Below are 14,980 nucleotides of genomic sequence, written 5' to 3'. Positions count from 1 at the left end.
AGTCAAGGACCATATCACCTCCACCCTACCGGACACCCTAGACCCACTCCAATTTGCTTACCGACCCAATAGGTCCACAGACGACGCAATCGCAACCACACTGCACACTGCCCTAACCCTCTGGACAAGAGGATACCTATGTGAAAATGCTGTTTCATCGACTACAGCTCAGCATTTAACACCATAGTACCTCCAAACTCGTCATCAAGCTCGAGACCCTGGTCTCGACCCCGCCCTGTGCAACTGGATACTGGACTTCCTGACGGGGCCCCTCAGGTGATGAGGGTAGTAACAACATCTCCACCCGCTGATCCTCAACACTGGGCCCCACAAGGGTGCGTTCTGAGCCCTCTCGTAACTCCCTGTTCACCCACGACTGCGTGGCCATGCACGCCTCCAACTCCAATCATTAAGTTTGCGGACGACACTACAGTGGTAGGCTTGATTACCAACAACGACGAGACGGTCTACAGGGAGGAGGTGAGGGCCCTCGGAGTGTGGTGTCAGGAAAATAACCTCACACTCAACGTCAACAAAACAAAGGAGATGATTGTGGACTTCAGAAACAGCAGAGGAGTACCCCCCTATCCACATCGACGGGAATTTATGGAAATGTATGTAAAAATGTATCACTAGCCACTTTAAACAATGCCACTTAATATAATGTTTACATACCCTACATTACTCATCCATATGTATATGTATATACTGTACTCTATATCATCTACTGCATCTTGCCATCTTTATGTAATACATGTATCACTAGCACTTTAAACTATACCACTTTATGTTTATATACCCTACATTACTCATCTCATATTATATATCTGTACTCTATACGATCTACTGCATATTGCCTATGCCTTCTGTACCATCACTCATTCATATATCTTTATGTACATATCTTTATCCCTTTCACTTGTGTGTATAAGGTAGTAGTTGTGGAATTGTTAGTTAGATTACTCGTTGGTTATTACTATCATTGTCGGAACTAGAAGCACAAGCATTTCGCTACACTGCATTAACATCTGCTAACCATGTGTATGTGACAAATAAAATTTATTGATTTTACAGACAACAACACACACACACACACACACACACCACACACACACCACACACACAACACACACACACACACACACACACACACACACACACACACACACCACACCACACACACACACACAAACAGTGGCATACCTCTCTGCTGGTCCAAGGGTTGGTAATGCTGATAAGCCTGCGGCTAGCTCTGGCTGCTACATCTAAAGGCCAGACACGCACAGAGAAACCAATGAGCTTGCTGAATACCAGAGACGTTTTATATCTTTATAACTAATAGCCTGTACACAATCAAAGGGGATTAGGTAATAAATTAATTTAATCGATAAATCAAAATAGCTGTATGAGGTGATTGAGGTCATCTGTGTGTCTACAGTGTCCCCGGATAGCCCTTTCTCAGACACTCCTCTCTTTCCTTATCCTTCCCCCTTTCCTGTCCTCCTTCAGAACTAGGCTTATACCACATCCACCCGTTCCTGAGTCTAGCCTCCATCAATCTCAGTCACCTCGACACGCACCAATGACAGAAACAAACACACATTACCACCCCCCGCACACACACACACAACACACACACACCCACCCAAGTGAGTGTGCAAGTTAAACATGATCAGATTCCTTTCCCGCTCATTGAACAGGGAGAGAGACCGCTTACCCAGTTCAGACAGTTATTTCAGCTTAATTGATGTTCACGATTCACACACACACACACACACACACACACACACACACACACACACACACACACACAAACAGTGGGCATACCTCTCTGCTGGTCCAAGGGTTGGTAAATGCTGATACAGCCCTGCGGCTAGCACTGGCTGGTTACTGTACATGTAAAGACCAGACACGCACACAGAAACCAATGAGCGTTGCTGAAATACCAGAGAAGATAAGACGCCAGGAAAATCCCTCTATCTTTATAATGAATTGCCTGTGCACTAATCAAAGGGTATTAGGGTATAAATTAATGTCGTCGATAAATCAAAACTAGCTGTATGAGGTGATTGAGGTCATCTGTGTGTCTACAGTGTCCCCGGATAGCCCTTTCTCAGACACTCCTCTCTTTTCCTATCCTTCCCCCTTTCCTGTCCTCCTTCAGAACTAGGCTTATACCACATCCACCCGTTCCTGAGTCTAGCCTCCATCAATCTCAGTCACCTCGACACGCACCAATGACAGAAACACACACACATTACCACCCCCCGACACACACACACACACACACACACCACCCACCCAAGTGAGTGTGCAAGATTAAACATGAATCAGATTCCTTTCCCGCTCATTGAACAGGGAGAGAGACCGGCTTACCCAGTTCAGACAGTTATTTCAGCTTAATTGATGTTCACGATTCACAATCCTCTCTTCTCTCTCTCCCTCTGGCTCTTCTGTTGTAGGAGAATAGAGAAGGCTGGGGTGGGCTCAAACCTAAAGTCATGGAATTACTACAGGAAAATCAGAGGCTAGCTATCCTCGGCCATGACAGTCTCTGCCCTTGCTTTCTAGAGTGTTGAAGTGTATTGAACAAACGAACTTAGCTAGGCTACTATGGAACGCCGTTTGGGTCTTTGCGTGTCAAAAAAGATACACGTCAAATAACACTATGCAAACAATGTTCTTCCCAAAAACATAACAAAATGACGATCTGTTTCAGTAGCTATAGTTACCTAGCTAACTATCTAGCTAGGTGTCATCATCTAAAATACCCCTAATTTATAAGACAGTTCTTATTTGATTATTGATGGTCAGACGCACCCATGTGAAGCTAGCCACAATAAGGATTAGCCACAATAGTGACGTTTGCGGTTGGCCTTCAGAATAAAAGTATCTCAATAAAAGTGATGCAAATTAATAAAACTAGTGGAATCATGGAATAGATCATGCTAAACAAGGTTGGAGTGTTCTTATATCAATTCAACAAAAGACAATAATTTGTTAGTTTGACAAAAATCTGTTGAAATCACACTGGAGGAAAAATGGTGCCGACAGATAGGGCAGCCGTGCTTCTAGCTCCTAGGCAACTTTGCAGTATATATTTTTTTTATGTGTTATTTCTTACATTATTAGTCCAGACATTTTTTGTGTTTTTACATAAACCGGAAAAAAAATAAAAATGTGTACAAGCATTTTGCTACACCCGCAATAACATCTGCTTAACATGTGTATGTGACCAATAAAATTGTATTAAATGTATTAGACCTTAGAATTGCATTGGGGGCATACTTATTTCCCTGTACGGCTTTACCTATGGATTGTGGATCAATTACATGGGGTATCAGTCTCCTCAGTGACACCCACAGAACATTATCGTCGTAGCTCTTATTGCGGGACTTTGAAACCACTGTGAATTGAGACACATTTATTGTACCAATACACCTACTATTTGTATTGAACACTATTCCAGAGGAAAAACAATACGACGTGGATGTTTTGGAACCTGATAACTCTGAGGACTGGGGAAAAAAGCACTTGGGTACTGAGTAGACTGATACCCCATTTCATTGATCCCCAATCCTTAGGTACGACTGTACAGTGCAATATGAATGTCAATACGCACAATAGGCTGACTGGGGAGATGATTTCCCACAGTCCCGCAATAAGAGCTGCGATGTTAATATTTGCGTAAACTCTTCAAAGTTGTGTTCTGTGGGTGTCACTAAGTAGACTGATACCCCATTTCATTGCTCCACATTCCAACACTCCAACCTTGTTTAACATTATGTAGTCTAAATATGGCATGATTCCACCAATTATAACCTTCTGCATCACTTTCAAAGAGGGACTTTTATTTTGAGGACGAAACATAAATTCAACTTGTGGCTAATCTTTATTATGGCTAGCTTCACAACACATAACCCGGTCAGGTCAAGCCATACTGTACTAGCCAGATGAAGCTAGCTGGCTGTTTATAACTTTAGTTTTGGGCAACAGGGTTAAATAGCTGGCTAGCTAGTTATTTCAATAGGAGAACAACAAGTGGCTACCTAACTAATACTTAGTCTCATGGATTCCAAAATCATTGTTAAGAATATTGAAAATTACTTCAGTTTCTACTGGTCATTGTTTTCGGACTGCTTGCATTGTTGCTAGCTAGTTACCATGCTAAAGCTAGCTAGCTACCCCAGAAGTTGCTAAAAATATCTGTATCAAAAATATTAGCAAAAAATGTTGATCCTGCTTGTTTGATCCTGATCTAATTTCAAATGCTCACACAGATGTTTTCCATTCCATCGAACAAATAATGCCTTATTACCAACGCAATATCGTACAGCTTTGACAGTGATCGTAATGGTGGCGCTTGGCTTGCACGTGCATATTCAGCACACACTACATTCTATAATAGAATTGTGTTATTTGACATGTCAAATTGAAAGCTTATTTGACGTGTCAAATAGTATTATTTGACGTGTATCCTTTTAGACATGCAAAGACCCAAACAGCGTTCCATAGGCTACATCACATGTGAACTAAGAGAAGAAACGCAATTTAAATGCAGTGTCAGATTTATTAAAAAGCAATATATAAATAAATACATTTAATTTCTTCTCAGAAGCTGTCAATGTATACTAGATGCACTGCAACAGACCCCTTGACTTTTTCCACATTTTGTTATGTTACAGCCTTATTCTAAAATGGATTAAATAAATAGAAATCTCATCAATCTACACACAATACCCCATAATGACAAAGTGAAAACAGGTTTTTAGAAATTTCTGCTAATTTACTACATATAAAAAACAGAAATGCCTTATTTGCATAAGTATTCAGACTCTTTGCTATAAGACTTGAAATTGAGCTCCAGTGCATCCTGTTTCCATTGATCATCCTTGACATATTTCTACAACTTGATTGGAGTCCACCTGTGGTAAATTCAATTGACTGGACATGATTTGAAAAGGCACACACCTATCTATATAAGGTTCCAATGTTGACAGTGTATGTCAGAGTAAAAACCAAGCCATGAGGTCGAAGGAATTGTCCGTAGAGCTCTGAGACAGGATTGTGTTGAGGCACAGATCTGGGGAAGGGTACCAATACATTTCTGCAGCATTGAAGGTTCCCAAGAACACAAGAACACAGTGGCCTTCATCATTCTTAAATGGAAGAAGTTTAGAACCACCAAGACTCTTCCTAGACCTGGCTGCCCAGCAAAACTGAGCAATCGTGGGAGAAGGGCCTTGATCAAGGAGGTAACCAAGAACCTGATGGTCACTCTAACAAAGCTCCAGAGTTACTCTGTGGAGATGGGAGAACCTTCCAAAATGACAACCATCTCTGCAGCACTCCACCAATCAGGCCTTTATGGTTGAGTGGCCAGACGGAAGCCACTCCTCAGTAAAAGGCTCATGACAGCCCGCTTGGAGTTTGCCAAAAAGCACCTTAAGGACTCTCAGATGATGAGAATCAAGATTCTCTGGTCTGATGAAACCAAGATTGAACTCTTTGGCCTGAATGCCAAGCGTCATGTCTGGAGGAAACCTGGACACTATCCCTACGGTGAAGCATGGTGGTGGCAGCATCATGCTGTGGGGATGTTTTTCAGCGGCAGGGACTGGGAGACTAGTCAGGATTGAGGGAAAGATGAACAGAGCTAAGTACAGAGAGATCCTTGATGAAAACCTGCCCCAGAGCGCTCAGGATCTCAGACTGGGGCGAAGGTTCACCTTCCAACAGGACAACGACCTAAGCACACAGCCAAGACAACGTAGGAGTGGCTTCGTGACAAGTCTCTGAAAGTCCCTGAGTGTCCGAGCCAGAGCCTGGATTTGAACCTGATCGAACATCTCTGGAGAGACCTGAAAATAGTTGTGCAGCGACGCTCCCCATCCACCCTTACAGAGCTTGAAAAGATCAGCAGAGAAGAATGGGAGAAACTCCCCAAATACAGTGTACCAAGCATGTAGCATCATACCCAAGAAGACTCGAGGTCGTAATCGCTGCCAAAGGTGCTTCAAAAAAGTACTGAGTAAAGGGGCTGAATACTTATGTTAAATGTGATTTTTTGCAAAAATTTCTAAAACGTGTTTTTGCTTTGTCATTATGGGGTATTGTGTGTAGATTGATGAGGGAAAAAACTATTTAATCAATTTTAGAATAAGGCTGCAATGTAACAAAATGTGGAAAAGGGGGTCTGAATACTTTCCGAATGCATTATACTAGTTTGGTTACGTTAGAGTTAATCAAATGTAATATTTTAACAATGAAATACAAGGATTGGAATACTCTAGGCTTGATTCCGACTTCAAAACGTCCCCAGTGAGTTATGGGGAGCTTTATTTATTCCCTTGCCTGCTGTGGGGATTCTAGGCATAGCCTGGTGTTTTGTTCAAAGGCTGCGAGTTTCAGAGCAATGTGCGTGTGTGCTGTGTGTGTGAGACCCAGACTGTTTCTGTAATCTAATAACAGTTTCTATAGACACCAAGGACAAATATAACCTCCAAACCAGGAGCCTGGTAACCAACAGACTCTGATGACTCGCAATGAGGACAATCCTTAGAGAGGGGGGGGAGGGGAGTGAGAGAGCGAGAGAGAGGAGAGAGAGAAAAAGAGAGATGGAGGCAGGGAGAGCAAGAAACAGGCAGAGATATATTATTGAAAGTGATAGAGGGAAGGAAGGACGAGAGAGGGGAGATAGGTGGTTGTAATGTCTTAGGAATAACCATGGCGTTGCTTGCTAATATCAGTTACTTTCAGTGTCAAGACTAATATACCACCACATCACGCACATGAACATGTAAACAAAATCTGTTCTATGAACAAAGGACGACTTACATCACATGAAATGTCAAACAAATCCATCAATCTCCGAACCCCTAGTTCCAATCTATCATGTCAACTAAAGGCATGATCCTCTAGCCTGGTCCGAGATCGGTTTGTGCTGTATAGCCAACACTTATGGTCACAATACAGCACAAACAGATCTGGGACCAGGCCAATGTTCCTCTAGGCAGGCCCTGTATAGGTAGTGACTCATCCCGACGAGCCTCTCCGGACATTGTTAGGACATTCATCAGAGTTAGGGGTCAGAGGTTGTGTGTAGCCCCACCACACCAATAACCCCCTCTCGCTCTCCCTCTCTGTTGAGTGCAGTCAGTGGCAGCAGTGGTAGTATTGTAGCAGAGAGGGCTGGGATACACACTGGCACAGCTGGACCTGGGGGAACACTCTCCTCTTTCCCCACACAAACACACACACATTTCCTTACTTTAGTCCTGTCCTTTAGCAAACCTCTTGTAAGATATATTCAGCGCCTAATACACTAAAACATCTATATTTATTATCTTGTTCATGCTGCTGCAGTAGAGACCTCATGTAAATCAAATTAAACCTCTTAGATTCCTGCGGAAATCTGATTATAGGACTTAGAAGAAACGGTAAAAAACTCCCTGGAGTGCTATGGAGATAAACTTCAGAAGAGAGAGACATGGAGGAGAAAAAGGAGAGAGAGAGAGAGAGAGAGAGAGAGAGAGAGAGAGAGAGAGAGAGAGAGAGAGAGAGAGAGAGAGAGGAAGAGAAAATGAGACTGGAGAGAGAGATAGGGAGAGAAAGCGAGAGAGAGAACGCGTGAGAGGGAGAGAAAATGAGACTGGAAGGGAGAAAGAGAGACATGGGGGGAAAAGAAATGTTCAAAAGCTATGTGGCCCCTACAGAGTGGGGTCGAGGGCCAAACCAGTCCTATAAGAGACGCTAGCTAAAGGCCCCTAGGGGGAACGAAGGAGTGTGTGAGTGTAGCGGCGCACTGCAAGCTCTCCATCCCTTCATCCCTCCTCCCCTCCAAAAGAAGAAAGAGAGAGAGACCAAGTGGGAAATGATGATTTAGCACCAATCACTCCAAATCATTGAGGTACATCTCACAAAGTCAACCAACAGACGAGTAATGTAACACTATCCATCCCCCGTCTCAACTACGCCAGGAGGGCCACACAAACAGACAGCTTATACCACACAGACAGAACTCCGTATGCTGGGCCGGAGAAAGACTTTAGGTATCTAGATAGAAGCCCGAGGAGATAGATACATTCGATAGCCAAGTCAATGGCTCTTCTTTTAACAAGACTACGGTGAATAAAACGAGAGAGCAACATTCGGAGGGAAAAGCTTGTTGAATGTTGAGCTAGCCAGATAAGAGATATTGTATTACAGTGGGAACACTCAGCCCCTCATCGGTGTTGTTCTAAGGGGAGAGACAGAGTGGTGTTGTGACTAGAATGTTAAACTACGTTATCTGGGGGATATCTGACAGTACCTCTGGCCTTTCAGGAGGGATAGATAAACACTTTCAATCCCTTTCTGTGGGTAGAATAAAACACCTGTTCCTGCCCCTTTTGGTGAATCTAAACAGGTTTCGAGAGCTTCGTATGAATGGGTGAATAGACAGAAAGAGACATCTATCTATCTGATTAAAACAATGTTCAATTTCACACATCAGTAGTCACCACTACTATGCCAATGGTAGAGGTAAGGAGGTCAGACTTAAGTAATAATAGCACTGTTTTTTGTAACAAACATTTGTTTCCTTTCTCATAAGCCCTAATATTGGCCCTAATCTTCCAAAAAGCTCTGAATGAATTTCAGCCAAGTCATTACCTCACAGAGAAAGAGAGAGAAGGGCTAGAGTTTCATTAGTAAAGGGAGCCAGTAGCAGGCTGTTGAGGTCCGTCTCAGTCTGGTCTCCTGTTGTCCCTAGAGGGCCCTTCCTCTCCCCTGGGCCTGGGGTTGAGAGGTCAGAGCACCAGTGTTAATGGTTAACTAACATTTGACATCAGGGTATGTCTAGAGTAGTGAGGAGGTAGGTTGGGGGTCGGAGTGAGTGTGTGTGTGTGTGTGTGTGTGTGTGTGTGTGTGTGTGTGTGTGTGTGTGTGTGTGTGTGTGTGTGTGTGTGTGTGTGTAAAACGCATTATTCTGATGGTCTGATGGAGGAGGGCAGGGGTGCCCCTCGAGGGACAGCCGGGGGTCAGCATTGTCAAGGAGACCTCAAGAGTCCCAATTGTTAAAGGCGAATGTGAAAGCAGGGCCTATGAATGCAGGACACAAGGGACTAGCTGCTCCTTTAGAAGGTCCACTAGCGACCACGAGCCTCTGGACACTCATTGGCCAGACTGTCTTTTGTTACACAGAAAAAGACAAGTAATTGAGATAACTAACTATGAGAGAAGTTGAGAAGGAAATGCTTAGAGAGGTTTCATTTTTGGTAAATAGAAAGAGGGAATGAGAGAGAGAGAGAAGAGAGAGAGAAAGGAGAGAGAGAAGAAGAGAAGAGAGAGGAGAGATGAGACGAGAAGAGAGAGAGAGAGAGAGAGAGAGAGAGAGAGAGACTTAAGGTGCTAGGCAGTTTGCCATATCGGGAAACAAGACGCGATTTGAAAGAAAAGCCTTCACAGAGAGACAAACAGCTGTCAATATGACAGCATTCTCTCATGGGGATAGGATGTCTCTCTCCCACTTACTGCCTGAAACAAGTCAATACGAAGGCCTGTATAACATCAATGCTCTATATTACAGTTGAAATAACCATACTACAGTGTCTCTGTGAGGGTGTGAGCTATGGGTGTTTGCATTAGTGCAATCTTTAACTTAACCGAACAAAGTCTACTGCTGTATAAGAGGACATCTTTCACGCAAATTATTTCTGCGTGACGTACCGACGAATGCAGATAACCCATCTTACATTTATTACACTAAACTGTATGGGCTGTACAACACAATCAGCAACAAGGCACTCCTCGTTTCAACCGAAATTGCAGCAAAATCACCAAGCACGAACTGCTGACTAAGGCTATGTAAAAGCCCGGAGAACTATTTCAGTTAGTGAATGCGTGTGACAGACATTGCAGCAGTTTTGATCATCACACTTAACCATTCCTGCTAACCTAAGTGAAAAAGGGGCCAACATAAGCTGTTCACTTCTAAGGTGAGTTCTTCGAGGAAGGTGTCTCGCGCGCTATGATGTTGATATTCTGCAGTGAAAAACAACAACATTGGTTCAAGAAGTAGGGGCACCTGGTATAATAGCACGTTTTATGAACCCAGGCAACCACCAACCACCACAATACAGTAGCACACAAACAGTATAAAGTGGTAAAACCAGATCCTGTTACACCTTCCAACTACCTCTCACTAAAGAAAGACAGCACTTCTGCTGGGGCCTAAGCTCCACGTCGCTTCAATAGAACACGCAGTCAACTACACACAGTTCCAGGTGATAAATATGTTATTACAACAGTGACATCTATTACCTATCTCACATATTTTTCTTACACTTATTCCACTCTGCAAGCAGCAAACGATGTCAGGTGACTGGAAAGAGCGGAAAACCAAAATAGCTTACTTTCAAATGCTTCTCCACTTCATTTAATTCAACTCACGGTCATTCTACCATACAAATAAGCACTGAGATATCCATCTTGAATAAATTCCTTTGCTTACTCACTCAACTCTGCCAGCGAGAAACTAGGCCTATTTTAGAAGGCCAGAAGAATATGATTTATGAACAAGGCGTTTTCTTTAGGTAATAAGACAGGTAATTATAGTTAATAATAATAAGACATGGTAATAAGCGGATCTCCCATTTGCATGTATTCATTTGAGGTGCTCTCACCTGAGACAGAGACAGTCATGGGGGCCTCTAGAGGTCTGTTGTTATCCAGGTCTCTGCTGAGCTTTAGTTCCCCCGTGTCTGCATTCAGCACCAGTAGGTTCAGCTCATTCCCCGATTCAAAGCTGTAGTGGAGTTTATCCGACACGTCCGGGTCATGGGCAGGCACCTTCCCTATGATCCCTGAGGGGAAACTATTGGACTTGTTGGTCACATAGTTGTTGAAGATAATCTCAAAGTTCTGCAGAACCGGGTCGTTGTCATTGATGTCGACTAAACGGAYGTGGACYGTGGCCCGGCTGACGAGCGGAGCGGACGTGGCCTGGACCACRATRACRWACTCGGTTCTGGACTCGTAGTCGAGGTCCGTGAGGGCGGTGAGGTCGCCTTTGAAGATGTCCAGCTTGAAGACCTCYGGGATGTTCCCCTCSACGATCTGGTACATGATCTGAGCGTTGGTTCCCTCATCTGGGTCGGTGGCGCTGATCCGAGCCAAGACGGAACCGACGGGACTGTTCTCCTCTACGTAGATAAACAGTTCGTCCTTCTCGAACACGGGSGCGTTRTCGTTGATATCCAGYACTGACACCTGGATGTCCACYGCTGCTTTGAGAGGAGGRATCCCCTTATCCACAGCGAAGGCCTTCAGKGTATACACAGGCACGTTCTCTCTGTCTARCTTCCTGGCTGTTCTGATGATGCCAGAGTAGGGCTCGATGAAGAAGTCCCCCTCYCCGTCATCTCCACCCTGGAAGGTGTAGCTCAGCCTGCCGTTGGACCCGGAGTCCCTGTCGGAGGCAGATATCTGGAGCACGCTGGTGTAAACGGGTGCGTCCTCGAATACAGTTCCCTGATACATGTCCCGTAGGAACTGAGGTGTGTTGTCRTTGGCATCCAGGATTATTATCTCCACATAGGTYGTATCGGACTTCTGAGGAATGCCRTTGTCCCTGGCGATGATGGCTARSGTGTACGACGCCTGGTCCTCGTAGTCTATCTCCATCTGGGTGGTGATGGCGCCCGTGTCGGGGTCGATCTTAAACTGGGGGACGTTGTCCTCCATGATGTACGTGATGCGAGCGTTTTCACCTGTGTCTTCGTCGGTGGCACTGATGACGACCACGGTGGACCCAATGGGCCGGTCCTCGCTAATCATCACCTGGTAGTTGGCGCTCTGGAACACGGGACGGTGCGTGTTGGCGTCCGTGACGTTGATGAACACCTGTGCCATGTCATAACGCGTGCCGTCCGAAGCAGTCACCGTCAGGACATACTGGCGCTCCTGTTTGTAGTCTAACGGTAACGCCAAGGTGATGAGCCCACCTCCACTCTGACTGGTGATGGCGAAACGGTTCCTGGTGTTTCCGCTAGAGATCTGATAGGTTACGACGCTATTTACATCCCTGTCGATGGCTGTCACTGTCAACACACTGGTCCCCACCACAGCATCCTCATTCATCTTTAGAGAATACACCTTCTCTGTGAAGGTCGGGATGTTGTCGTTCACATCTAGGACCGTGATGCTCACGCTGGCCGAGGATGACATCGCAGGTATCCCACAATCCCTCGCTTCCATGCCGAAGGTATAGAACTCGGTGGTTTCCCTGTCGAGCTCTGCGGCGACCGTGATCCACCCAGTGCTATTGTTGATGGTGAAAGGGAAACCAGGGGAGGTGTCGGTGAGACGGTACTCCAGACGAGCGTTATTCCCAGAATCAGCGTCTATAGCCTGGATGTGGATTACTGAGTAGCCAATGGCCACATTCTCCAGCACAGTGGCTTGGAACGGCGTGCTGACGAACATAGGAGCGTTATCATTCACGTCAACCACCTGGACCACCACCATCCCAGTCCCGTTGATCAACGGAGGCCTGCCACCATCCTGAGCTTTAATCCGTAAATTATACTCCCTAATCATCTCGTAATCCAGGGGATTAATGACATCGATGACCCCAGTGGGAGAGTGGATGTAGAACTGTCCCTTCACGTTGCCACTGATGATGCTGTAGTGGACCTTAGCGTTGTTTCCCTCGTCTTTGTCCGTGGCCTCGACTTGAGTGACTTTAGAGTTGACAGCCACGTTCTCAGGGATTTGGACCACGTAACGTTTCTCACTGAACTGGGGGTAGTTGTCGTTCTCGTCCTCTACAGAGATGTTGACGGTGGCCGTGGCGCTCCGGGGTTCAGGGTCTTTCCCCTGGTCGTTGGCTTCCACGATAAGCTGGTACTGGGACATGGTCTCTCTGTCGGGCCGCTCTCTGATCCTCACTAGCCCGTGGCGTGGGTCGATATCAAAACCAGTGTTCACTCCGCCGCTGTTGACTATTTTATAGACCATATTGGCGTTGGAGGGAGCGTCCCCGTCTGTGGCTCTTATGGTCATGACCTCAAAGCCCACCTCTACATTCTCCCGTATGGTTACCCGGTATTCAGTCTGCTCGAACACCGGSCCGTGGTCGTTGGTGTCRCYGACYGTCACGGTGAGGTAAGACGTGGCTGAGCGCCGTGGGGAGCCGTTGTCTGTTACCATTACTTTGAAGACGTGTGTGTCTTTGACCTCTCTGTCTAAAGGCTGCACTGTTGTAATAGCACCTGTCTGAGGGTTTATCACAAAAAAGTCGTTGGATCTGCTGTCAAAGAGGGCCTCCATTCCATACTCTATTCTACCGGCCTCTCCATCATCCGGATCAGTGGCCTTCAGTGTGATGACACGGGTCCCTGATGGTTCATTCTCGGGAACAGACACCTGGTAGTTGGGGAGCTGAAACTGGGGAGGTGTGTTCACATTTCTCCGTTTTCGGTGGTTCCATTTGCCAGGCACAATCTGGATGGTGTGTGATGGTGATGGCGTGTGCTGCTCATGGGTCTCTCCCTCAGCCACTGTCACCAACCGCAACCTCACGCGCACGGAGACGCGGACGCGCCGGTCACTCAAAGCACGCAGTGTACAATACAAATGCACCTCGCTCAGCTCTCCTTCACCCAAACAGTAGTTGTCGTCCAGCAATATATTGCCATGTTTAAAAACTGCTCTCAAGTCTTTCCCAGTAGTACATGAGGCAGAAAAAGTGGTATTTCGCGAAAAGGCAGGCAAAAGTTCTGTTACATTCACAAGCAAATTACCCGCGGATAAGCAGGAAGTTGCTTCCAGTTTGGAAAAGTAATTGATGTGAATGTCGGGCTTACCTATTGTGTTCTTTCTCTTGTATTTGATAAAACAGTCCTGTCCGTGTACAAATGTATTGAAATGTGTCAAAACAAAATTCTCAGACGTCAACGACCCTATCCTGATATAGACAGGCACTGGGTTCCTCAATAAGCGCATACAATCCACTTTTCGGTACATACGGAGAGCTCCTTCTTGCCATTCCACTTGTAAAAAGTTCTGAATGAATTTAGGAGTTAAAGTCCTGTCGATTTTGTAAGTCCAACCAGGCCCCAGGGACATATTTGCCAAAACGGTCCCAGTTTGTAACGTCTCCGAAAGGTGTAGCTCGAAACATCCCAGCAAGGGCACATTGATTAGAACACAAACCCAGATCCAATTCATCGGTAATTCCATGGTTTAAAACTCCAACAAATCCCATTCAACCTCATCGAAACACCTCCACAAAAACATTAACTATCCCTCTCCCTTTTTCTTTTATCCTTCATGGTGAAGTTTTAAAGTGGAGAACACACGTATATCCATAGTATCCACGGAGCGCAGTCACATTTTCCACGGGCAAGTTTAAATGACTACAAAATGGCTCCGCGGCTCCCCTCCTCTGAGAGTTGATTAGCATAAACCTGGTGTGTTCAGCTCACCGGGACACTTTCGCAGGGGGCTTTCTCTTTGACATTCGGAAGTGTCCTGAGCTGTTGACGATTGCGCATTCGGACCATTGTTATAACAATACAGAGAGCTTGTTAACACGCGCATTGTGTGTTTGAGGGTCACTAGAACTTTCTTATAAAACGAGTTTGGCATCATTGAAACTTTCTCTGATGTTTTGTATTGAGCTTGTCACCTGGGAACATGGTATATTGTTAGACATGTGTCTGGCCACGGTTCCAAGAAAATTAGCACACAATTACCTTTTGGAAAAAGTTAAGCTGTTTGGTCAACGATTCCCTATTGTTATAGTTAGTACTCTAGAGCTCATCATTTGCATATCCATTCTGAATAAATAGTTGACAATAATTTATTGATTTAGAATTGGCCCATGTGCTTGGATTTGTATTGTGGAGTTGGATTATCACTTATTATGGTCAGTTTATGAATTTATTTTCAGAATATACATAACTCTCCAGATCATCCATTTGAAATGAGATTTTAA

The 14,980-nt window shown here is 45.1% G+C and overlaps 1 protein-coding gene across 6 annotated transcripts in view; it reads right to left on the bottom strand.

Moving 5' to 3' along the window:
- LOC111951213 (cadherin EGF LAG seven-pass G-type receptor 1) overlaps nt 1-14,411 on the bottom strand; it is a 123,226-nt gene extending 108,815 nt beyond the window's left edge. For all 6 annotated transcript variants that reach the window (XM_023969284.2, XM_023969283.2, XM_023969286.2 and 3 more), the window contains exon 1: nt 10,665-14,411. In XM_023969284.2, the coding sequence (XP_023825052.1) occupies nt 10,665-14,223 (3,559 nt within the window). In that variant the 5' untranslated portion in view covers nt 14,224-14,411. The remainder of the gene's footprint in view (nt 1-10,664) is intronic.
- Nucleotides 14,412-14,980: the final 569 nt, after the last annotated feature.

Source organism: Salvelinus sp. IW2-2015, linkage group LG3 (genome assembly GCF_002910315.2).
Source record: "Salvelinus sp. IW2-2015 linkage group LG3, ASM291031v2, whole genome shotgun sequence".
NCBI lineage: Eukaryota > Metazoa > Chordata > Actinopteri > Salmoniformes > Salmonidae > Salvelinus > Salvelinus sp. IW2-2015.
Note: the sequence above shows the minus strand (reverse complement) of the source record. Positions and strands in the feature narration are given on the sequence as shown.